This window comes from Coturnix japonica, chromosome Z (genome assembly GCF_001577835.2).
Source record: "Coturnix japonica isolate 7356 chromosome Z, Coturnix japonica 2.1, whole genome shotgun sequence".
Classification (NCBI taxonomy): domain Eukaryota; kingdom Metazoa; phylum Chordata; class Aves; order Galliformes; family Phasianidae; genus Coturnix; species Coturnix japonica.
The window spans coordinates 65,038,245-65,063,414 of NC_029547.1; the positions used below are offsets into that span (position 1 = coordinate 65,038,245).

The 25,170-nt window shown below is 39.7% G+C and overlaps 1 protein-coding gene and 1 long non-coding RNA gene across 5 annotated transcripts in view; one reads left to right on the forward strand and one right to left on the reverse strand.

Annotated features, from left to right (window-relative positions):
- Positions 1-139: 139 nt before the first annotated feature.
- CCDC112 (coiled-coil domain containing 112) lies at positions 140-8,276 on the reverse strand. The gene is given in 8 exon segments (XM_015850021.2): positions 140-795; positions 798-1,131; positions 2,033-2,423; positions 2,932-3,007; positions 4,333-4,422; positions 5,707-5,828; positions 7,744-7,859; positions 8,171-8,276. Coding segments are annotated over 8 exon segments (1,242 nt in total). The 5' UTR covers positions 8,219-8,276; the 3' UTR covers positions 140-730.
- LOC107306700 overlaps positions 8,250-25,170 on the forward strand; it is a 27,837-nt gene continuing 10,916 nt past the window's right edge. For 3 of the 4 annotated variants that reach the window (XR_004305549.1, XR_004305546.1, XR_004305548.1), the window contains exons 1-3: positions 8,250-8,339; positions 9,183-9,436; positions 12,958-13,080. This is a non-coding gene — a long non-coding RNA (uncharacterized LOC107306700). Of the gene's footprint in view, positions 8,340-9,182; positions 9,437-12,957; positions 13,081-19,132; positions 19,230-25,170 lie in introns of all 4 variants that reach the window. The other variant, XR_004305547.1, reaches the window with a different exon arrangement.

Consider the following 25,170-nt stretch of genomic DNA (forward strand, 5'->3'; position numbering starts at 1 on the left):
CGGCAGGGGGTGGGAGAGGCGGCTCCGCATAAGGGTATATGGGATACACTGGGAGCAGCGAGAATTGGGGTGGAATGTTTGATCTCGTTAATTTACCCAAATTTGACACGTTAGACTGCAATTACATAACACTGAGAAATCACAGCAGTTCAGTCTTTAGTTGTGAACACAGCCCAGGCAGTAATACCAGTTCTCAAGTGACAGATTTACACATCATAACGATATGTTACAGCTACAGAGAGCTGCAGGACCTTCAAATATTTATTACATATCTGTAAACAACGATTGGGCCTCTTGCTTTCCTTGGAAAATAAATGTCAGCTCAGCCGTTTTCCCCAAACAGATTGAAGGAAACAAAACCAGCTCTGTATTTAGAAGCACAGACTGCAATGATCCTACAGACAGCACTTAAAAATATGAAGGGAAAGAATAAAGTCCAGAATAAAGTCTAGAATAAAGTTTCCATACTGGGTGTTGATCGACGTTGTTATTCCTACCAAATTATAAACAGATCTAAGTAGAGCTATATGAAGGAAAAGAATAAAGTCCAGAATAAAGTTTCCAAACTGGGTGTTGACCAATGTTGTTATTCCTACCAAATTAAAAACTGATCTAATAAGTAGTACTAGAACATCAGGGATTAAAAAATAAATAAAATGAAAATGTTTAGCAGACTGTATAATACAAGGAAATTGGTAAATTTCACATAATTGTATGCATGAATGGAGAGCTAATTACGTGCTCCCTCTTGAAATTCAGTGATTTCTTCTGCAGCAGTCCTCCTCCTCCTCTTCAGCTTTCTCTCTCCTCCTCAAGCTCCTCCTCCTCTTTCTTCTGCAGGGTATTCCTTTCCACCAGTAACTCCATGTGGCATTGCTGCAGGCATTCTTTCAGTTTCTTTTTCTCCTTCTCTTCCTCTAGTTTTAGCTGTGATGCTTGTTCCATCGCAGATGTTACTGCTTTCTGTTTTTCCCATGCTGAAATTGCTGCCTGTTGTTGTCTTCTTTCTTCTGCTTTTTGCATCTGATCTTCTTCGTACTGAAGCCTTTGAATAATCTTTTCTGATTTCTCTTTCTTCTTCAAATTTTCTTCTTTTTCTCTTTGCTGCTTTTCTTTCCATTTCTTAATTGACTGCAAAAGAACAGCCAGGAAATAAAAAGATCTTCATTAAAATAATAATCTTAGACACTCCTGTTGATTGGGTCTGATAAAAATACATGGTACAAGAATACAAACTAAAGACGAGCATAACAAATCTACTTAAGGCAGAAGAGCACCTATGTCTGCTTTCTTACACTCAATTCATTCATTTTTTCCATTTTATGCACCACAGAGGCAGGTTTAATTGGCTTTTGCCAGCCAAAATAAGTTACGGCATTCATTTTATCTCGAATAATTATGGCACTGTTTTTTTTTTTCCCTCAATGCAAATGCAAATATTATATATATAAAATGATATAAATATAAAATATAAATAATATATAAAAATAATAATATTATAAAATAATATATATATATAATTTTATATATTTTATAATATATATATAGTTTTTTTCCTTCAGAGTAACATTTCTACCTTCTACTTTTTTGTTTATTTATGTCTGTATATTTTTTTATTTTTCAAATGGATAGTTCTTGAAGGAATCCAAATTATCTGCATCAGAATTTGACTGGTATATTGCTTGGGACAGACATTCTAAAGGACACGTAACTAGAACTGCAGTTTCAAATGGGACAGCTTAGTGCTCTGAGATTGGCATCTAACTTGCTGGACAATTTCCATTTAAGTATTTAAGATACATTCTTGCAATACTCAGGCCCTATCAGTATGTTGTCAGGTCTACACTTCCTTGTAATTCTTCAAGAGAAAAGATTTTTGTTACAGATGCTGAATTACCTATCACCAACTGCAACAGAAATACACCCAGCATTACCCCAAGACAAGAAAATACAAAAATAACAAGTGTATGTATTTTAAAAATAAATATTTTTTTACCCTAGAGCTACAAAGCCCCCACAACAGTCATTTTACCTCTTTTTTTCTGTCTTGTAAAATGAGAAATTCTCGATACCATATGCCATGTTGCTCAACATCTTCTTTTGTTCTTCCACAGAGATACTTAAGGGCTTCATCCACGTAGGACAGCCTTCCTCTGTGTTTAGTCCATACTTTAAGAAAATTCTGATGATCCCAATCATCCCAACCTCCTTGCCTCCCCCCAGTTTGCTGCAGAAATCTTTCAAACTCTACAACTTCTTCAGGTAGATGATTTCCCAGTGTTTTATTAACTGAGATCCTAGCTGATGGTAACTTCAAAGCTCTTTCTGTTGTTGAGCTGCCTGTTGACCACAGTTCCACTTTTTTCTCAAAGATGCTGAGCTCATTAACTGTAGTTTTTTCATCCTTCAACAGCTGTTCATATCTAAGAAGAGAGAAAACACTGGAGTGTAAGAATCCAGCATTCAATGCTCACCAAAAATGAATTTTGGAACCAAAAAAATCATTCTCGAAAGATAAAGAACTGGCACAGTAACACAGATGATAACATAGTTGAAATGATTCCACAATGAAACACAATACAATTTGAATTAAGTGGAAGCATACATATATGGCAGGCAAACAATTCACTCATTCCTCTTCTGACACCACAGGAGAGAAAGGAGAAAACACAAAACACCTGCAGCTTTTCTCTGAGCAGCTTTCTCATACGCAAATGATTGTTACATTGAACCACGCAACAGCTATATAAACAGTCTCCCTAGAAGGCTGTTCATTAAGATGAAAATGTTAGTTGTTTGAGTTTTGATTGACAAACCACAAAAATCACTAGCAAAAGAGAAGAATCAAAAGAACAGTTTACTTGATTGATGCAAAGTTTGCACTGTGTGTTAGGAAAGCATTTTTTGTAACAGAAGCAGGAATAAACATACATTTGTCTCTGCTCATCTTTAAAAGTATTGATTGCGTTTTCAATTTCTTCCAACATTTCCTTGAGCTTGTTAACAACTAAAAAGGAAAATAAGAACGTATCACCTAAGAAGTTTCAAACATTTAGTAGTAATTCTGCACTATCCAGAACAGCAGAGAACATAAAGGATTCTGAAATGGTTTCATTTCAGAGTTAGAAAAAGGCCACAGTTCCACCTCTGTCTCACAAGACTCTCATTTATTCAAAAGGCACGATTTCGCAGTGACTGAGTCAAATAAATACAAATCCTCGCATAAATGTTAACTTCAGTTGAACAAGATTCTTATTGTAGGTAATCTTTGATTCACAGAATGAGATGGCCTTACCCTAAAGTAAAGAGTTTCCACTTTTGTCTTTTATAACAATGCAGTTAGTGACTTAGAAAACACTTTCTAATCGTTGTTTCACACCAGACTGTACCAACTATATTTAACCAACAACTCACTGCTTTATTCAAAGCTGGGCTTACAAGGTGACTTCAGAAATTAAGACTTTGTATTCTGTACTGCTGGCATGCTGTAATCCTCATCTGCAGTAAAAGGGCAAGTCAGCTGTATAGAGAAGATCTATTTTGCAATGGTAGACACATGTTTTAGAATGTGTGTGTTTTAAACCTGCAGAACAGCCCCATGGACACAACAAACACAGAGTTTAACTTAACTTGGGTTAACTAATTGATAACATTATATCACCTATAACTTTTAGTTCTGCTTACATCTTGTTCTGTCATCTTTGCTATTGACTTAAGGAAGAAGATAACACATTTTCTCTTTTTATAGTATAGACGCTCAATAAATGACATGCATTTCAACTAGTATCCTCAGCTGCTACAAGAGTTTCAGCTTCAGTTCAATTATGCTCCAGTGGATAGTAGTACAGGACAATGTTTGTTTTAGTGCCTATTTCCCAATAGGTTCAAATCAACCAAACTGAACAAGTTGCCTCAGCATCTCACACAGAACATTCCAGCTTGCATTTCAAGCTAGATGGTCTGTGAATGGCTTGAAATTAGTTCCATGAAGATACTTTGTGACCTTCTATCAGATGAAAAACTGCACTACAAAACTAATGTAAATGGGAAAAAAAAACCACACAAAATACTCAACTTTCCACATCCTGACAAAACAAACCCATGTGAACTCCTGGGACAAAATGTACTTCTCGGTTCCTGCTGAGCACTGCAAGAGCTTTTACCATTTCTGACACTTCTCTTTCCTTGTCTCCCCCTCCCCAGATTCCGGGAAGAGCAAACAAACTACAGAAGTATCCCAAGACTGTAAAAGAATCATAAGCACAACAATCCAAGGGAACCTGTCTATGAAAAAAAAAAAAAAAAGATTTAAAATCCATCTTCTTGACTTACATTCTGATGTAGGTTTCACATCATGTAATTGTCGCTGAAGTCTCTTCACATTATCACGTATTTTTGTTAGCTGCTGCAGGATTTTAGTTTCTGTTAAACAAGATAAGATAAAGTGTTGGTAGTTCTAATGGTTTCTTTGTCTTACAAATTCAATTCAAGATTAAGATCAATGAAGTGTCCAAAATAAACTGGTAATTTCATTCAAGAAGGAATTGAATCATATGAAACTGCTGTTTATACTACCCATTTTAATGTAACTGTAACGACATGTAGCTGAGCGCACATACTACAGATCTCTTCATCAGGTTTTAAAATGAGTAGCTCCTATTTCTAAAGGTGTCAGTGGTGTAGTCACACAGATTAATGCAGTTTTCTCAAATCTTTTATCACCTAACTGGAGTTAGGGGAACAATACTGCTTGTAAAGAAAGCAACTCCTCTGCAGTTATGGGTCTGACCCTCTTATAGGCCTCAGAACAAACTTGGAATCACAATGAAGAAAACAAATTACATAAATCTAGCTAGAAATTATATGGTATTTGCTGTGTTAACTGAAGTATAATTAATGTTTGCAGGAACTTCAAGCATGCACATGCTTATTTACTTTATTACCATTTGGCTCTTCATGAGTTTGTAAACACTATTAATTAGCAAGTTCTGTGTCATTCTAAGGTACTAAGGAGTACTCTGTTTGGTTTAAAGGAAGAAATAAACAATAGAATCCAAGATATAAATGTAATGAAATGTAGCTAATATGTGATCCTACTAATCCACAGTAAAACTACGAAACAAGTAAAAATATACTGGTTGAGTTTAAAGACCTTAATGCAGTAGCACAGCAAATGAGAAGCCTGAGAGGTGTAGTGTACACCCAGAAGATCCTACACTAACACTTTCACATCTCACTTCTAGTACCTTAAAACTCTCATCTTTTTATCTTGCAACAGCATATAAACCCGTACTTCCGTGCTTCTCCTTACACCTGGAACATTTTCTGATCTTTTTAGCTTAGTTTTTCCTTGGAAATATTTACATTTCTTAAGGATTGTAGGATATAAAAAATATGACAGGACTTGTCAGAAAAGACATTCATACTCAAACACACTTTCCTCACAAATCTGTATGCATTTCCAGTTATTTCCTTGAAATCTTCCCTTTATTCAGCTTACACAGTTTTGATATCCTGTATCAAAAGGCAGAGCATGATTTGATTACTTTTGAAAGAATTTAGGTACTTCATCCAGCTTGTCACTTTTTGGTCCTACACCATTTAATTAGTATGGCAGTGGAACAGATGATACAGGACACACTACGTTTATCATCTCACAGAACTATCTGCTCTACAAATTACTCCCCCCCCAAAAAAATATCTTACTTTCAGTTTTCCTGTCAACAGACATTTTATGTTCCAGTTCTTCTAGAATGCTGTATTCTGCTCTGGAATCACTCTTCTTATTGTAAAGACATCCATTTTTGTCCTTTTGTACATTTGCAAGCCTGAAAAAAACATTGCCACACTAAGCAAGCATCACTTGGCAAAGCAGTAAGATTTTCCAGTATTAGTATCTAGGTGATACTGTGTGCTATATTTTATACAGTTTACTGGTTTGCTCCTACAACTGTTCTCAAGGGTAACTCCCACAGTCATAGGCCTATGCCATGAAGTAACCCAAGAACATGAACATGACAAGCAAGTTAAAGAGGAAATTATCTTGTGGACAAGTAGTGCTGCACACACTTAAACAGTGCGAAGTTGTATCTGTGTGATGAGTGCTTACTAGGGAGCCTTAAGAGAAGAAAGCACTGAAGAGACAGAGGCTGTATTACTGCAGTTGCACACATAGATGGAGCTCCAGTGAAGACAAAGCAAGCGCGTTCCCTCAGGGTTATTTGCACGGGCAGTAGTACTACTGCAAATGAATATTCAAATTCCAGTTTATTAGCACTGGAATAATTCAAAATATTAAAGCTGTTACCTTACTGACTACAGTTTATGCCACGTACAGATTCAGTCCTGTACATTTATTTCCTTACTTGGGTCAGAAGCTTTAGAATACAATTCAAACTATGTTCTGCTTTTTTCTACTGCAAACAGGCAGTCCACTAGAATTTGAGCCAGAGAAGCACACATGGAAAAGCATGACAGAAATTGAAGTTCATGGCGTATGCGTGTAATTTGGTGCCACCAGTAAGAGATCAGAGCAGTACAGTGCTGATGCCATGCTGAACAGAGATGCAGTAGCATTAGCAGTGTGAAGCAGAACTACTGACAACCCAACAAGCCCTGTCTGAGGCTGGCTCTACTATATAGCTATAGCTGCTGTATAGTTCAATCCTCTACACAGCAATGCCTTCATAATTTAAATGGTTTGCTGCTGGCTGGAGTTCACAGACCAGACCTGAACACTAAAATCTCAGTGCACAAGAAGCCTTATGAGTACAACTACAGAAGGACAACATGTCATAGTTAATGGCACCCAAATCACCTTGTTTGAAGTTGCTTGAGAATCCCTACGTTAACCAGCAATCAACTTCTGAGCCATCATCCAGAATAACTAGAGGAGCTGATCCAATCAGATGGCAGCATGAGACTTCACAGCTCATTCAAGATTTCTAACTACAAACTTCTGCCACCTGGAGCTGCTGGCTAAGCCAGATCTTCCTTGTGAAGTCAAGGAATACTGATCTTTCAGCTAAGAGAACAGTTATTACAGCCCTTACTCAAGGCGTGGGTAACACATCCAAATCACTTCTGTGCTTGAGCTGTCCTCAACTCCCATTTTCCAAAGCACCAATATTCTGTAAGTGCTCTCAATTTCCTGTGAAGAAACTCCTTTAATGCCACAAGTTCTGCTTTGCTGAGATGCTTTAAAGGCTTTAATTCCTTAGGAAGGTAAGCACAGCTAAGCAAGAGAACTCAATAATGATGCATACACAGCATACCCGAGTAGAAAAATGGGGAACAAGGTAATGCCACCAGAACTTTCATTTCTGTGCATCAACTAGAGCATAAGCAAAGTAAAGGCAACAGCTGATGAAAGTCCAGGTGGTAATTAGAACAAGGGGCAACTTCAGAGCTCAGAAGCTTATCCAAAATTACTGTAACAATCATAATAATCTACCTGGAATTCTGCAAATGGATTCGTAGCCTCAACATTTAATTACCACAAATTATTACCTTGAAGCTTAATTTATATTAGAGAATCACAGAATTAAACTGGAAGGAATCTCTGGATATTATAGTCTTGACTCTCATACTTCAGATACTTGTAAAGCATGATGAGATCCCCTCTCAGTCTTCTCCACAGCCAAGAGCCCTGGGGCTCTCAAGCTTTCCTCATACAGGAGATATTACCTTCAGAACAGCAGGAAAACACACTTACAATTTATTTTTATTTTCATTTTTGCTTACTGAGTTCTTAAATTTTCTGCTATTCTTAGAAATTCTGTTTTCTTAGCTTGTTCAGCTTTCATCTTGCAGTTCTGGATCTGCCGAGCAGCACCTGCAGCACTGAAAACACTGTTACTCTGTAAAACAAGACAACATATTACTCAAAAGCAATATTTTATTTTTAAACACTGGTTGTTCCAAAGCAAACAACGCAATGCTGAGATCATGAACTGTACTTCAAGTAACTTTAAGTCACGTCCGTATGAAGTGATGACAAACAGCTACGGATATAAAAACACATCCTCCCACCACCCGGCGCTCACACAACCGCAGCTCTCCCTCCACACGCCGGGCCTTCAGCTCCTCGCTACGTTGTAGGGCTGCCCGGGGAGGCCTCGCTCTCCTTTGAGGGCGGCTATTAGGGCGGGCTCTGCGGTCGGCTCTTTACCTGCTGCGGCCCAGCAGCCGCCGCACACACCGTTGCCAGCGCCGCCATGTTGGCCGCCTGCAGCCGCTGCCGTCCCGCCCCGCGCCGGGCGGAGCCGTGGGTCCGTCCCCCAGAGGAACGGGGTGTAACGTTCCGGTGTATTTAATGTTCCAGACTGGGCGATATCTCTGTAAGGAGTGATGTTCAGTCGAAGCTTCTGGTGGTCTGAAGGGATAAACGTGATTTGGGGAAAGAGGAACGAGCCGAAAGTGTGCTCTTGTGGTCAGGAAGGCTAAGTGGTACCCTGGGAATCACACATATTAATGGGTGATTTTTCTTCAAACCAGAACTGGCTTCAGTATGCAACAATCCAGCACCGTGCATTCTCTCTCCAGCCCTGAAGGACTGTCATGATAGATGGAGCACAAGTCATAAATGAATTCCATGGATGGCTTACAGGGTTGGCCCACAGACTGTGGAAATGATATCTGTGTAATTAATCAGGATGTCTGGGAAAGCAGACCAGAATATGATATAAATGATATGGAAATGGGGTTGGATGTTGTCCTGCTTTCAGTTGAGTCGTTGTTAATAGCACACCACTGTTTGGTTTCTGCTGAATGATGGGGCTCAGCTCCTCATTGGGGAAGAGTTGGTGTTTTCATGGCACTGCAGCAGGGTGTGAGGCAGTCAGGGCAGAAGGCCTCGATTTGGTAGGGGGTAATTCCATAATTCCTTCGTACTGAAGGCCACAAAGCTGTGGGAAGTTGGCTGGGGACTGGATGCTGCTTACGGTCTAGCTGGGCACTGATTGATGGTGGTAAGATGTTGGGTTGCTAGTGGGGTGTGAGCTGGCAAACCAGCTGCCCTATTAGCTGAGTGTTTGCCAATGGGTTGTGAATAATTTCATTGTGAATATATATATATACATAGTTAAAATCACATTTTTCTTTCTATTTTCTATTTATTTATTTATTTATTTATTTATTTTTACTTAGCAATTTTTAACTCATGAATTCCGTTTTGTTTCCAGTTCTCCTCCTCATCCCATTGAAAGGGCGTCTGAACAAATGGCTGTGTGGTGTTTTGCTGCCTGCCAGGTTAGACCACAGTAACAGTAGCCCCTTCCATTGAGCCAAGAGGTACAGAGAGGGTGTTAAACTCCTTGAACCACAGAGATAATGAATCTAGATGTGGCTGGATCCACTTAAAGTTCCTTACTTGGTCAGTGGTTTACGTCTATGGGATCATATGTGCACAAGCAATTAAGATGGAATCTTAGTGAAGGTAAGAAAGCTTACCATCAATCTAAGGTATGATCTCAGTGAAATTATTGAAGCTTAAAATAGTCACTTACTACAGATCTGTATCAGCAGTGTGTCTTGATGTCAAGACATAAGGGATCTCTGTGCAGTCAAAACCTCAAGAGGCACCCCGTCTCAAGGGGAGATCCTGCTGTGCAAGCCTGCTGCCATGCAGGAGAGCCTAAGGGGCTTTTGGGCTGCTCACTATTTACAGAGTAAGATGATTGACTCATAATCATATATTTTTTGGGGGGCATATCCTCAACTGGCATTCAGCGGTTGAACTAGATGTCTGTTATCAGTTCTTTCAGTCCCCCAGTTAGTCATTATCTGCTGTGTTGAGAATGCTTCCTGTACTCTTGCTGAAGCTGTAATGAACCCTGGTAGAGAACTTTTAGCTGGCCTACATGCATGAGAGAAGTCAGTTCTGGGCATGGCAGTGGTTGGGTGTGGGGAATCCAAAGCAAGCTGTGCACGGTCTCAATTTCTTCCAAACTCTGGCTATGCCCAGCTTAACCAAAAGGTGAGATCTTGCAGAGAAGTCATAAGAAGTGTTAGGAACTGCTTGTGTTAGGGAGCTGATTAATACACAAATCTAGTAAAAATGAATAGAAAATAAAGCTAGATAATCCTCCTAGTAAACACATAGGAGTTAAACAATGCTGGAAACTGTATTTTCTATCAATAAGTGATGCATTACGTTCAGCCTACAAAAAATTCTCATGGAATTACAATGTGCTATAGTTAATCTGTACAGTGTAGAGTTTTTGACACTGCTGCAACTGTCGTAGAGATTGAAACTTGAGTGTGGAGGGGGATGCCAGTGTTGTATTGTGGTTTCTCCCAGGTTATACAATGTTGTAGCAATTTGTATGTCAGAATAGGCCACATGCTGAAATTTTTTCGCAGTCTCTCTTTTTTAAAATAAAGTTTGGAAATATGATTGAAAACCATATAAGTTTTTTAGAATTTAGAGATATAGTATGTTTACTGAAAATGTGTGCAGTGCTCTGTCAGCTGAGGATGGCAGCAACAGCCCTCACTCTTGTGTATAGAAAAGCTTGCAGGGAGAACCTGCATTCTGCCACTATTGTAAGCACAAGGCATCTGAACTGAGATTAGGATGTCAGATAATTGGGTTCAGTTCCTGTCTTTATCACATTTCCTCTGTGAGCTTGGACAGGCATGCTTGTTCTGAGAAGAAAAGATGCTAACAGCATTTGCTGTCTCGACAGGAGAGGGCTGAAAAAGTAACCACTTTAAAAGATAGAGGTATTCTGGCCTGGATTTGATCTGAGAAAGGCTGCGGGCGGTCTGTTCTACCAGTCCTGACTGCACCTACAGCTATCTCTGGCTATGATGACAACTGTGATATCTCTGGCTACAAGAGTTCCTTGATGTCATGAGATCTGAGAGCATCTGAGGGGAGTTTTGACTCTGCTGTCTGAAGCTCCAAGAGCAGCCACTAGGTGTGGCGAGGCAGGACATAGATACACACAGAAAAAAATAAAACCAGTAAGATTTATGGAAACTGTCTGCACATAGAACCAACCCTGCCCCCCACCCCAAACAAACAAACAAACTGAAAATGTCCAAATATCTGCAAAAAAAAAAGCACCCTGTCATCTTAGAAGATGCAGTGCCAGCAATCAAAGTATTTGTCACAGACGCTTTGTGGAAGAGGCTTTATCTCTCACAGTATTCAATTGATTTATTCCACTTTACTGCGATACTTCACGCCAAATGAAGAAAAAGCATTGTATTCTCATCCACAAGGTCCTGAAGGGAATGGCCTGCCTTACCAGGAGGCATCCACATCCTTTCCCTGGATATGAACTCCCAGAATAAAAGACTTTCCAGAATAGGTGTTTCTTTCTAGGTGAACTCAAGGATACCTTGATAGAACAACTGTAAAACATCAAGCAAAATGGACAGACTTTCTAGAGAAACACACTGGAAGTAATTGAAAAAAGGAGTTTTCTTAAAGCCATTCTGAATATGAAGAAGGTGATAGGGAGCTGAGAGTTTCAACTGCATCTTCCATATTAGATCTGGCAAGCAGAGGATAGAAATGTGCTCTGCCAAATTACAGACAGCTTTAGGCTTGGCCAGATCTCAACACAGCAGGAGATAGGATACCCTCCCTGGTAAATATTTCTGTATTTGATCACCAACTTTTGCTTGAAACTGGCACACTGCACAGGTCACAGTACTGACAGCATCAGTCATTGTGGGGCTTTAAGACCTTACTCAGCAGCTGTCTCTGCCACTTCTTTTGCATGGTGGGGTATTAATTTAGCAGCTTCTGTGCTGCTTTCTTGTAACTGGTTACTATTGACTACTACAGACACTCCTGTGCACAGTGCTCTGAGGGCCTGGTTGTTAGCACTGTGTCATTGCTGAGCACTACAGGAGTAACAGCATTGAGAATTTCTTACCAATGTTCCGTTAACAATTCACTTAGCTGTATGTGTAATTACATAGGAGCAAACAGAAAAACTGAGGTATTCTTTGCTTCACAACCTCGTGTACCACTTCAGGCAGCTAATAAGGAAATGCAGAAAGCCTTAAAATGTACTTTTTTTTTTTTTCTGTAGTGAAATGTGCACATAAAGGTAGCACAGTTGATGACACCTGTCATATGTACTCTTGGAAAATGAGAGGCATGAGGAAGGGGAAGAACCTGTCCACATGCTACAGAGCAATCTGACATATTGGGGGAAAAATATGCAGAGCAGTAACCTGTACAGTTTCAGAATGGTTAAACCAGGTATAACTGTTAGAAGGGAATTTTACAGGGACATTTCTTTAGGAAGCAGCCCAGGATAATTAGCCCTGTAAGGCAACGAACATAACAGTGTTCCATAAATAAATAAACCAATTATAAAAATGAACACAGAACAGATTGGTGCCCTTTACAGATGTTTAGATTGCTCTGTGTGATAGAGACATGTTGAACCACAGAGTATATAGAAGTCTGTTTGGTAACTTGTTCTAGATTGGCACATAATAAGTCTGGAGAACATCCGTCAAGCTCAGCATTTTCCTTGGAAACAATTTCAGTGTGCAACCACACCATTAAATACATTATTAAATGCTCTAAGAGAGCTTCCTGGGCAGTTTTCTCCATTCCCAAGCTAAGTTGCTCCCCATGCCCTCCACCCCCAGTGTTATTTTATTGTTTTATTGGAGAATTCCAGCAGGACTGACATGCTCCCCCTTCTCCATCGTTTCCCTTCTGACATCTATGAGGAGCTCTTTCTGTTAATTCTGTATTTTTTTAGGAAGACTGAATATGGATTCTGACCATTCAGTAAGTCAGAGCAGTGATCAGATTTATTAGTGTGCTGCCCTTCTGAGGTATCCCAACTGGAATCTGAAGTGTTGGTGACAGTTATGACAGCACTAGAACTGGTATTGTCTGATACTTTTGGGGTTTGTTTTGTTTTTTAGGTTAGATCTCCTCTGTAAACTTTTTTTAATTTACTTTTTTTTTGCTTGCAGTTGTTCTTCTGTAACTGTAATGTGCTGAGCACTCAAATGAGCAACCATTTGTTCGGATCCAGAGAGAGCTCCTGTGACAAATGAGCATGTGATTAGATGCATGGCCTCCCTGATAATGCTACTGTAAGTTAATTCTTTTCACTATTCTAAAACACTATTCTTCAGCGTAGTTGCTATAATTGACCATGCATTTTCACAAGTGATGAACAAGAGCCTACATACCATGCTCGTAAGATCTGCCTAGCTGTCCAGAAGGCAGCATGTATTTCGTGTTGCTGTCACCACTGCTGAAACACACCACCTACTGGCTCACTTTGCTCACATCTGCTGTTTGGTCTCCAGAAATGTTCAACAAGCATCAGTGAACGTCACTTGGTGCCATTTTTTCTGTATGGAGGTATTCAATTTCACACCTCTGTGTTCATTCACATTTCCATGTAAGATGATGTGTTGGCAGACTGTCCCCTCTGCTGCCTCTGCTGTCTGTTGCACTGCAATAAAATGTAATGGAATATTAGTGGGAAGGTTCCACCTCTACCATCTTACCTGATATCACCATCCGCCACTGACACTGTGGGCTGACATAGTACAACAGCAGTATTACTTTCAGAGCAGCCCTCATATATGTTCTCATGGCAGTCACTCCTGAAAATAAGCTTAGCTATCATACCTTACCTAACAGCTCTGTCTTATCTCTTTGCATTGTGCAATATCAGGTTGTTTTCCTTGTATTGCTACATCTAGTGTGCAAGAGCAACTGCAGGAAAGTCGTGGCCTCTTTTCTTTCTTTTCATGCACTTAACCTTTGCAAGTCCATCCAGAACTGACAATTTCACTTGAAAATCTATTTGTAAACAGGAACTATTTCAGTTGTATTTTTGAGCTTCAGGAATATGAATTAGAAGTTCAGATATGCCTTTTGTCTTCTTACATAGATTTACCTTTCTTAAGGAAGGCGAGATCTTTATAAACAATCCTCTCTATAAGGATCCCAAAGGAGCAGGGTAAATTAGAATCTGCACACATGTATCCCATATGCTGAGAACTGTCTGTTAGTATGTGAGATGGAGCATTTGTTGGGAGGGCAGACCTAAGAACACATCTCTCCCATATCCAGGACACAGACCTGCCCTGAGCTGCCTATATGCTGATTGAAACCCACACTCCCTGGGCTAGTTAGCTCCCAAAGAGTCTGGGTCTTGGGAAATGACAGAGGGTAGATCTTGAACCTGCCAGGAGACACACTGCTGGGCTCCTGCCCTGTAGCCAGTGTGATTCAGGCTGCAGCTGTCCTGACTGTGCTCTGCAACCAGTCCTTCCATTCTTCTGGTCTTGTAGGGGGCACGAGCACTCTGCCTGCAGATCCCCAGCACTATTCTGGGTTGGGTAAATCTTACACATAATTTACATGGTGACATGGCACCTGGGTGCCAAGCCATGAATGTCATGAGTACTCAACTGATTGAAGGGGTAGGCGCGAAGCACTAAAAATGTACGGAACTTTAAACTGGCCTTTTGTGGCTTGTATTTGCACCAATCTCTCAGTATTTACCTGGAGGTTTAAAAAAGGCCTTCCTCAGAATACCTATGCCTGCACCTATACAACAGAACTAGCATCTTTCATTACAAATCTAGATGCATTCTATAAACAATGCGTTTCAGTGTGTTACATTATTTGATAATAAATGGCCTGCTACTGAAAGTAAGTCATAATTAAATTACTTTCTCTTGTGATTAAAAGCTATTGGAAAACACAGTTCTGGAATTTACATCAAAAAGAATCACTCACTTTTTACATACAAAGCAGAAACAACATGCACTGCATCACAGATAGGTCATGCCTAAGCTAGGAGTGTATGAGGATCTCAGTTTTTTAATATCCATGTCAAGTAGGGAAACGTGTCTTTCAGATACTGTTGGGCTTGTTACCACAAGCGAGTCTTCCAAAAGGTTGTGTTGATCTGGGGCTAAATCACAGGTTCTATTCCTGCACAAATCTGTGCTATGAAGGGTACAGACAGAATGGGCTTTTTGCCCCAAATGCAATCGTTCTCTGCTTATGTATGCAATAATTTTTAATTTCCTTACCTCTGCATCTGTTGAAAAGTTGATGCAAGGCAGTTAGTGTGGTATTTTCATTAGAAATGATTGAGTAAAAGCCAGTTGTCTAAAATCCAGGTATTACAGATTTTATGCATTGCTTGCAGAACTGCTCTAGAACATCGTGTACTCCAAAAATATTAATGACATAGCCATATTCCAAGTACTCTAAATAAACCAGACCACAAATACTTTCAGTGCACGCTGAATGAAGGAGCTTAACAGTTTAACTGCTGTTATATTCATAACTGCTTAGGTTATCAGCAGACTGGAGCATAACAGTATTTATGGTTTGAATAAAAGAGCATTAAACATAAAGAATTTGTTGATTAATAAAATTAAAGCTGCAGAAAGTCTGAGTTTTCTTTCGGAAGAGGAAATAATCTGATATTGATGCAGCGTCTAATTTAACAATTAGACCTTGAATCAGACCAATAGCTTACATTTTCATTTTGTGAAGATTTTATGTACAGTTCTGAAACGTGCACTCCTATAAATCTCACTGATATAAAACAAATGGTTTTTTGTTGTTTTTTTTTTTTAATAGTTTTCAAAGTTCTGGCTCTTTAAATAAAGAATTTAGCACAAAAAATAGTGTTGATGTGCATCAGGAAGGAGAAAATGAGATTCTTTGTCCAAGGCATCTGTTTCATTAGTGCTGAGGGCACCATCATTTACTTGCCTTTTGTCAGTGCATTAAATGTCTTTCAGAAACTCTTGCTACAGAAAAGTATTAACATACTTAATTTTTCTTCCATCGTATCTAAACAAAACCAATGTGGAGCAACACTGTTGAAATAAGTAGAATAACTTCTGCTTTCTGGCTTTTATTTGTTTTTACTTTCACACTTTAGAAATACACTACAATAAATCTAAATACAGACAAATACATTAAATGTTTTAAACTAGTCGATTACAGAAGTTATTGTCCCTGCACGACAATAATATTTATGTCACATCAGGCAGTGTACAAGGGATGAGATTTGCCCTCTCCCTGCTGTGAGGACAAAAACAAATGTCAGCCATTTTAATTCCAGTTTTTGTCAGCTCTGTAGCCATGAGCAGAGGACCTGTCAAATATTAGGACTCTGATTGAGCTGGTTTACAGTGAAAGTATCACCAGCAAAAGTATGTTTTTTTCTGGGTTGGTCTTATAGAATAGCAAACATTTCTAGTGTGCAGTTTCCCAAGAGAGACAAAGTGCAGGTACTGGTTGAGTGACAGCACATTTCAGTCTTCAGAACTTAGATCAAACGTGAAATAACCTAAATATTGATATAGGCTGGTTTGGCAAGAGGGATAAATACATATTAGTTAAGGACCAATGTATTAGTTTAGCAAAAGGAACTGATGTGTTCTAGTTCAGTGAAATCTTCCAATTAACACTGCTTGGAATGCAAAGGCCTAGAAGTCTTGTTTTCTCCAAGCAAATCACTGACACCACAACAGAGCACTGCTTATCTATGTAGTATGTACTGGGAGCTTTGCATCCACCAGCAGCAGGGGCTTTTCTTGGGTTTCATATAAATTGCTTTGAGTCATAGTGTGCCAAGACAAAATGTTGCTCATTATGGCAGCACAAGCAATGGAAACTTGCCAGAAAGGGGAAAATAGCTGAAAGTCATCTGAGGATTGCTGTGAAGTAGAAGAAGGCACAATGGGGATGAAGTAGGGGGCTGTACCACCACCAAAGGGCTGTGTGCTTAAAGCACATTAGCATATATTAATGAGTTCTTGGAAAAAGAATGAATATTTATGCAGTTTGGAGGAAATGTATTGCTTATGTATGTATTATCTGTCTGTATGTAGAACCTGAACTCTGAGAGGGCATGCTTGACGAGCCAAGTTGCCTGATGCGTGTTGTGAATTAGAAACAAGCTTGCTTTCTGGAGTTAAGAGTTTTCTTCCTGGACTTTCCAGTGACAGTATTAGGACTGAAATGGGCACAAGCACCTGCCCAGGACCTGTTAAAAAACACAAGGGAAAGCCTGGGAGATGTTCAGGCAGCTAACACTGACTCCAGGGAAGGCACCTGTGTCCTTCAGCACTTTCTGGAGTCCAGTGTGTGATGAAAGGCAACCTTACAGTCTCCATTCCACACATTCTAATATCTGTGATAAATCCATTTACTCTGAAGAGAGTTGAATTGAGCTTGTAGATAAAGTGCACCAGTCATTTACCAGTGGGTTGGGTTGGCTAATCCGCATAAGTTCTCCAAGCTCTGAGGTTTCAAAAAGAGCAGTATTCCTGAATAAGCCCTCAGAAGAATCTTTCTTTTGCCAGTGCTTCTGTGGGAAAAAATTAAAGAAGAAAGAAGATATCATTTTGACTAGATTTACTTAGTAAAAAGAAAATCTGCTCAGGACAAATATCTTAACATGGATTATTTTTCTTTCCTCAGAATTGGGTGCAATTCATGGCCCGTGTATAATGATTTAGTACTCACTTAGGAAGGTACAAATATGTTGAATATCTTCATCTATCTTGACCAAAGAATGAACATCAGAGTTTTAACTTTTGGCTGTGTAGGACACTTCTTAATTCTCACAGCATGAGTTTCCTGGGCACACAGTGTACTTACTCCAATTTAATCAACACCTTCTTTTGGCTAGCATGATCCTTCTGAAATCCACAGCTGGTTGGGTGATCTCTAGCACGTGCTAGCACTAAGCCCTTGGGTACCGACAGCTTCAGTAGGATGTATCTGATGAGCACAGATCTGCCAGAAATACTAAAGCCTGAGGTGTCACATTAATTTCCCTCTGGTCAATTAGAGCCAAGTCTATTCAAGTGCTGCCTTAAATGTTAAGGTATGTGTGAATGTACCAGGATGGCCTGATTCAATACTCTGAATTCAGCAATGGTCCCTTCCTGGCTTCACTGCAACAGCTCCTTAGTCATAAGTAGTGGCTGGAAAGTCTTTGAGAAACATTACTTTGACAAAAAATAATAAGCTCTGCATATTCACTGCAGATTTCTCCTTAAACAGTTTTGAAATCAGTACCAAGTAAAAATACGCGTGATTTTGAATCTCCTATGAAAATGAATTCAAGAGAGCTTGCCAGAATTAGATGTATGAAATTTAGACTTGCTTATGCAAAGACTAAGCCCGAGCAGAACCTAGTAGTTATAAAGCAGTTCAAAGATACTTGCAGATGCCAAAGCGTATTGTTATGGCAATGACTTTCCTGAGTTTTCATTTGACTTCTGGTTAGAGATTTCCATTTCTTCTCAAAAACCCCGCTGTTTAGGATAAAAGAAGACAATATAGAAATAAATGAAGTATTCCTCCCTATATCTGGACGTAAATATAAACCAAAATACTGTTCTGTTCCATCCTTCTATTCCTTGTGGGAAAATACTTTAAAATGAATATGGGTGTGCCAGTCAATAAATCTGCGAGTGCCAAGAGTATCATTGCACTGGGACTGAAATCTTGTCACATTTCTAAGGGCTGAATGCCAAATGCTGAGAGTCTGGAGAATATATCACAGTATCAGTTCCAGGGAGGGCAAAATGAGGTATAACTAAACAGCTAAACAGGGGATGTCATTATGCTCCTGTATGTGTATCAATGATACACCTGCATATTTAACAGTATATCTGGTTGAAACATCACAAAAACAAAATTGAAAAGTTAGGAGAAGTTTGACAAGATTTTTGAAGCTAGAATGTGAGTTTTCAGTAGTAGAAATTCAAACAACTTCAGCCTGGCAAGGAGCATATTCAAGAGACTGTAAAATCTTGGGTGACTTGAGAGAAGTGACCATTATCAAGGTCTTCTCCGACACAAAAGCTCAGGGACATCAACCAAAACAAACCAAAACCAGAAGGAAATGGTACTGGTCTGACCTCTGTCCAAACTACCCATGTGCTGTTATTCATTATATTTTGAACTGTCAGTCAAGTGGACGCCACAAAGAAAGAAATCTGCAGTGACAGAGCAGTTAAGGAAAGATAATATTCCTATACAATACTTCTCTGCTTAGAAAATAAAGAGAGAGTCCAATTGAGAAACATATGCAGCTTTTGAACTTCCTGCTTTACCTGTTCACCGCTACCTGGTCTCCCGAAGGAGTCTTCTGATTGATGTTTCACCTGGAGTCTTTTTCATGTGTAAGAACGTCAGAGGAATTTTCATTCACATGCCCGTTTGTAATGGAATAGAAAAGGTAAGTGTGGTTGAGCTGTGATTTGAAATCTCTGGTATCCAAGGAAACAGAGAACACGCACAGACAACTCATCTTCTAAAAAGCAAAATCCAAATTTGCTAGTCCGAGAGACTTACTATCTCACATAAGGCAAAGTAAGGATATGAATAATGTCACAGTGGAACTCGTGCTGCAAAATGTAGATCTTGCTGTCTAGCACCTTATTTCTTAATAGCATTTTCATCTGCAGCTGTAATTTTGGGCAATTAAAATTGCAACAATGAATCAAAGACTGATGATTTATCTCCAAAAAGCTATATCAATTCTTAAGATGAGATATTGATTGCAAACAGCTTGAGACTGGACATATTTCTCTGCAAGTTTCTAGTTCAGGTCTGCCAGTAACAAGAAGCAAATTGCAATCAGGTTGGTAATTAGGTTGTTTGAGTGGTACAGAGCTGAAAATATTTAAACAACCTCCAGTAAGTCTAAAAGAACTGCAGAAGGAGAATTTTTCTCACTTTACCTGCTGCCAGTTAGAAATGAGAAGTGCCAAAATACTGGGAAGAATGCTTAAGTCAAGAGCTTTCCTTTGCAGCAGGATGCTTGTGTTTTGTGTAAAAACGGGGAGAAACTTTTAGTCAAAAGATGCAGGCAACCAGCTACTTTGTTTTGTTCTGTGTAGCCAAACATTGGCAATGTTTTTGGGTTTTTTTGTTTTGTTTTGTTTTGTTTTCTTGCTGGTTTTATATGTAAAGATAGCACCATTATTTAGAGTAAATATTTCAATAAATATCCAAGTACAGACAGACACTTAGGAACAGTGGAAAGGAGACAAAATGTGGCCCTGATGCTGCTATTCACCATGGCTTTATTTTTATAGGAAAGTAATAAATTTAACATCTTAATGCTGATCAGTTTAAGTTGTAAGGGTTGGGTGGGACCTCTGTAAATAATCCAGTCAAACCAACCTTCTAAATTAGGTTCCCCTTTCAGACTTCTCCAGGCTGAACAGCTCCAGGTCTGTGAAGCTGATAGAATAGGATTTTGTGCAAATGCTCTGAGCTGTGCAGTTACTCATTGATCTTCTCCACCAGAGCTTCACTACCATTAAGTGATGCTCAGTTACAATATGTAGTGAGGCAGATACATTCTCACACTTGGAGGACTGTGCTTGCTTACGAGAACATCATCCTTCGTCAGTGCAATACATTTAAAGCAGCACTGATTAAAGCTGCCAAAAATAAATCTGCCATATATTCCACAGTATGATGTTATCTGCCACCAAGCTCGAGGGCCAGACAGGGACAATTCAAGTGCAGGAGAAATTATATGCATAGGAAAATCCTCTAAGATTTTACTAAAATTTATCTTATAAACTTTTGAATCACTCTGTGGAATCTGGACCATTCCTAGCAGCACAGGGCAGTGAAGGTAGCACTGACATGACACACTGCCCCTTGGGACACAACTGTTGGCTTTTCTGACATTGAAAACTTCCATTACTGTATCTACCAGAGACGTTTCTGGACCCAAGAAAAATGTGTGTGTCCTTTGCTTGCCTGACAGCACACCATACTAAAAGCTCTAGTGTAGTGCAACAAATGGAAAAATGTTTGTACAGGCTAGCCCCAGGTGGCTCTTTTTGTTCCTTATGCCTAGTGAAAATACATCCTATTACTTGGCACAGGAATGTGGGAAAATTAAGAATAACAACTGAACAGATATCCCTTGATCCTCCAACACCTAAAGTGTTCAAAAACTTCATCCTCTTTGGAAAAACAAGTGGCTGAAGTTGCAGGGACCATGCAGTGCTGGTGACCTTGCTGAACAGGATGCTTTTTGCCCAGGCAAATAAACTGTAGTGGAGTCAGCATGACTTCCCATGGGAACAAACTTCACAAACAAACAAACGAGAGGAGGCTGATCGATAAGGTTGAATACTAGGTAACATTTGCTACCTCCTACTCTATAAAATATTTTTCATACATTAGAAAAAGTGGATGATTAGAGGTGGTACTGAGCAGCCATGAAATATGCAAAACAGACTCCTGCTTATTGTACTAAATTGCAGTAATTCACTATACTGAATGCCTTTGACAAAAGCTGGAAAAAATCCACAAACGATATGGCTTAAAATCCAGTCATACCTCCTTACAGCTTTTGATACTATTAAGGGCTGAGTCAGCCAGCAGCCCTGTGTGGTTGTTTTTTTGCTGGAGGAAGAGGGGATAAATTCAACCTGCAGTTACAAATGAATATCAGGAAGGGAGAAGAAAAAAAACAACAGCCTTTTTTCATTTATCACTCTGCCACGGCATGTGAATAACTCTGCTGCATAAAACCAGCAGACTCCATGGGGAAGGGTTCATGTTCACTGTAGAAAGGAGCATAAATTGCTACCATGAGCACTAAGTGGGTTTAAGTCATTAGTAATGAGCACTGCACACCAAGGAAATAATTGGCTGTGTTAGCATGGGTTATAAGGTTTTTCATTTTTATACCATGAAGGATATGAAAATTACATTTTAGGCAGAGCTTTAATGAGCGTTTGAGGCAATCCTGAAGCCCCCCCTGAATAGGAGGAGGACTAGAAAAAAGCCAGAAAATAAGGAGTGAGCTGGTTATTTTCAGATCTACTGCAGTTTTCTGGCAACGTGCTCTTCTTCAATCCACAATTATGCACAGTAGTACAATTTTGTCACCCACTGCTTTCTCATTCCCCAGTATGTACAGCATACCAATCACCTGCTGTGGTGACAGCCATAATACATTCACTGTCACTTACAAAAATAAGATGGGAGAAGAAAAAGACTGTCAGTAACAGTCAGTGAAAAAGTCAAGGGAATTTGAAGTCTGGCTTTTTGTTGTTGCTGTTGTTGGGTTTCTTTTAATTTTCTTTCCTTGACATCACTTTCTAGACACTGAGGAATGCACTTATTCAAAATTATGCACATCATTTAATCACACATTTTTTTTCCTACCTATTATCAGACATCTCAGCAACTCTGTTAACAATGTTGGCACTACCAGGCAGAGTGGGCTAAGGCAGAGAGAGAGACAGTCTGCTGAATAAACAGTATTAACAGACCTTCTGAAGTCTAGGGAGCCATCTCAATTTGCATCTGCAGTACCTTTGCTCCTTCTAGCATTGTCTCTCTGCTTCAACGCATCTCAAAGCCCCTTCTGAATTCAGCTGATGAAAGCAGACCAGGTGTTTTCTGGCCTGTCCTGGAAGGTCTGAAAGCAGAGAAATGTGTGAGAGGCTGCCATGGGCATCATCTTTGGAGTGCTGATGCTGATGTCTGTGCCACCTAGTGATGCATCCTCATGCTGGTAGGTAGGCCCTGGAGCTGTGGGTCCTGAGGGGCTCATGCAGGTTAATGATTTCACATTTGTGTTTTGGCAGCAGGAGCAAACATTAAGGCAGGAGAGTTCAGTCCCCGCGGCACTGTACAGACACAGACAGAGACAAGCTGCAGAATACCTTCTATTTCACACCCAAAGCTCTGCAAAAATTACCCAGTCTTCTCTGACAAGTGATCCTCTTAGCTGTCAAACTCTGGCTCACATGTTCAGTACTTGAAAATTGAAATCTTAAAGGGCTATATTAAGAAGATAAATGCTTTCTAGAGATGAGGAAAGATATTTTTATGTATCTAATAAGTCACACTTGATAGTGGCAATAGCATTACTTGGGTTATGCTGTTATTAATATTAGGCAAAAACTTAGATATCGGCTGTGAGATTCTTTTTTTACCACTAGTCCAGAATTCCACCAGACAACAATTTAGCTCTTAATTCTTTTCTGACAGGTTAATTTTACCTTTCTTATGTAAGGGCATAGGAGTGTGCATGGTTAGAGGAGAATGAATCCTGGTATGTATTGAGGTGTGAGATGAGGACCCTTCATTACTGGGAGAACAGTGACCACAGTGTGTGGAGTTTTCTCAAATGTGTTTAATTTGCTCAGCCAAGAATTGTTCAGCACTGACTGTCAAATAAAAGCATAAAAAAAAAAGTTTTCTCAAGGAGATCTCCCCTCAGTCTGCGTAAACACCTGGGATTGCTCTGACCCAAATGCAGCACCCTGCCCTTGACTTTGTTGAGCATCATTAGGTTCACATGGGCCCACTTCTCCAGCCTGCCCAGGTCCCTCTGGATGGCTTCACTTCTTCTGCAGACAGTAGGTCAGGTTGGCGGATGGGTGTGTATCCCTGGAAGGAGGGAGCAGCCCACTGCCATCTCTTGCTTCTTCCTGCTTTACTCCTAATGGTCTGCTGGCTGTGATGCTTGGCTGGAGAGCAGACCTGGCTCCTCCTCACCATGTTTGATAGCTGCGGGCCTTTGTGAAAGATACTATCTCTCTTTCAGTAGAAATGAGTGAGATAGATTTGAATTTTTATTTTCTTAGTATGCATGAAATGTTCTTGTCTTCTGACATGATTTCTTTATTAAGAAGAGAGTTACAAGGCAATTACCTTGGGTTTCTGCATGGAAGGAGAGCTTGAATAAGCAGAAATTCCTTATTTAATATAATCTGCTATCAACCTGAGCAAAAGGCATTAGAAGTATATTAGAATAAAGTTGTCTTTCTCTAGCTAATATGCATTTTAAGGGGAAAAGTAATTTATATAAAGGGAAGAGAAAAGGTCAGTGCTTCATTTTCAGTTGTTTGAAAGAACGATTCAAGCCCAGGATAGGGATAGTAGTTTCAATGGAAAATATGGGGGTTGCTCTGAAAGTAATACCTCCTGTTTTAATATCCTGGCCCACAAAATCAGAGGCAGATAAAGTCATGTAGCTGAGAATTTGCTCTATCAAATAGTGGTACTGTGCTCTTTGTATCTGTTGTAGTTTCCACAGAAATAAATAGGAGGCATTACTGTTGGAGCAACCTTATCTGAGAAAAGTATGTTCTTCTCAAGGAGAACAAACTTTTCCATTTGGCATGAATATTCCTTTGGTGGCAGGATGAGGAAAAGAAATGTGTATGATAAAAGTTACAATTTTGCTGGGAGACTGCATTTTTCTTTGGGTATTTGAGTATATTTGTAATGTGAAAAATTCAGTTTTGTACCAAAAATTTGAGATTCATACGAATATTGAAAAGAAACCAAATGTTTTCTGACCAGAACGTATGCCCAATCCTGTGCTCTTTCTCTGGAGAAAGCATAACCCAGATACACAGAAGAAACTATTTCTGGCTCCATTACCATGATTGAAAGGCTGGTCTTTATAACTCTGTGAGCCAAGGAAAGCATGACTGTCTGTTCTGAATAGACCTTTGGCTGTTCAAAGGCAGGAGCTAGAAAAAAAAATGTGGGTTTGAAGTTATAGTTTCAGCAGGATGAGAGATTCAAGGGCATAAGGCAGGAGCTGAGTCACTGGGTCCTATGTCTGCTTTCCCTCCAGTGGATGAAATATGTTAGGTATGATTATTAGCTGTACAGGATGGTCATGACTTTGAGCCTTCTCAAAAGACATGGGAAGATTACAAAACCTGGCATACTAAACTCCAAGGGACTGATCTTCTTACCCTGATGCTGGAGAAGTTGAAATCTCCCATGAGGACAAGGGCTGGCAATTGCGCAGCTTCCACCAGCTGCTCATAGAACACCTCATCTGTCTCTTCATCCTGGTTTGGTGGTCTATAGCAAATACCCACCAAGATGTCTGCCTTGTCAGCCCTTCCCCTGATCTTTACCCATAGGGATTCAACCTTATCATCCCCAGCCACAAGCTCAGTAACATCAAAGCACTCTCTAACATAGAGAGCCACACCGCCATTACTACTTCCTTGCCTATCCATCCTGAAGAGGTTTTAGCCATGCACTGCAGCACTCCAGTATGGAGCAGTCCCACCACGTTTCTGTAATGGCAACAAGGTCTTAGTGTGCTGCACAATGGCTTCCAGCTCTTCTTGTTTGTTGCACTGGAGTAGATGCACTTCAGCTGAGCC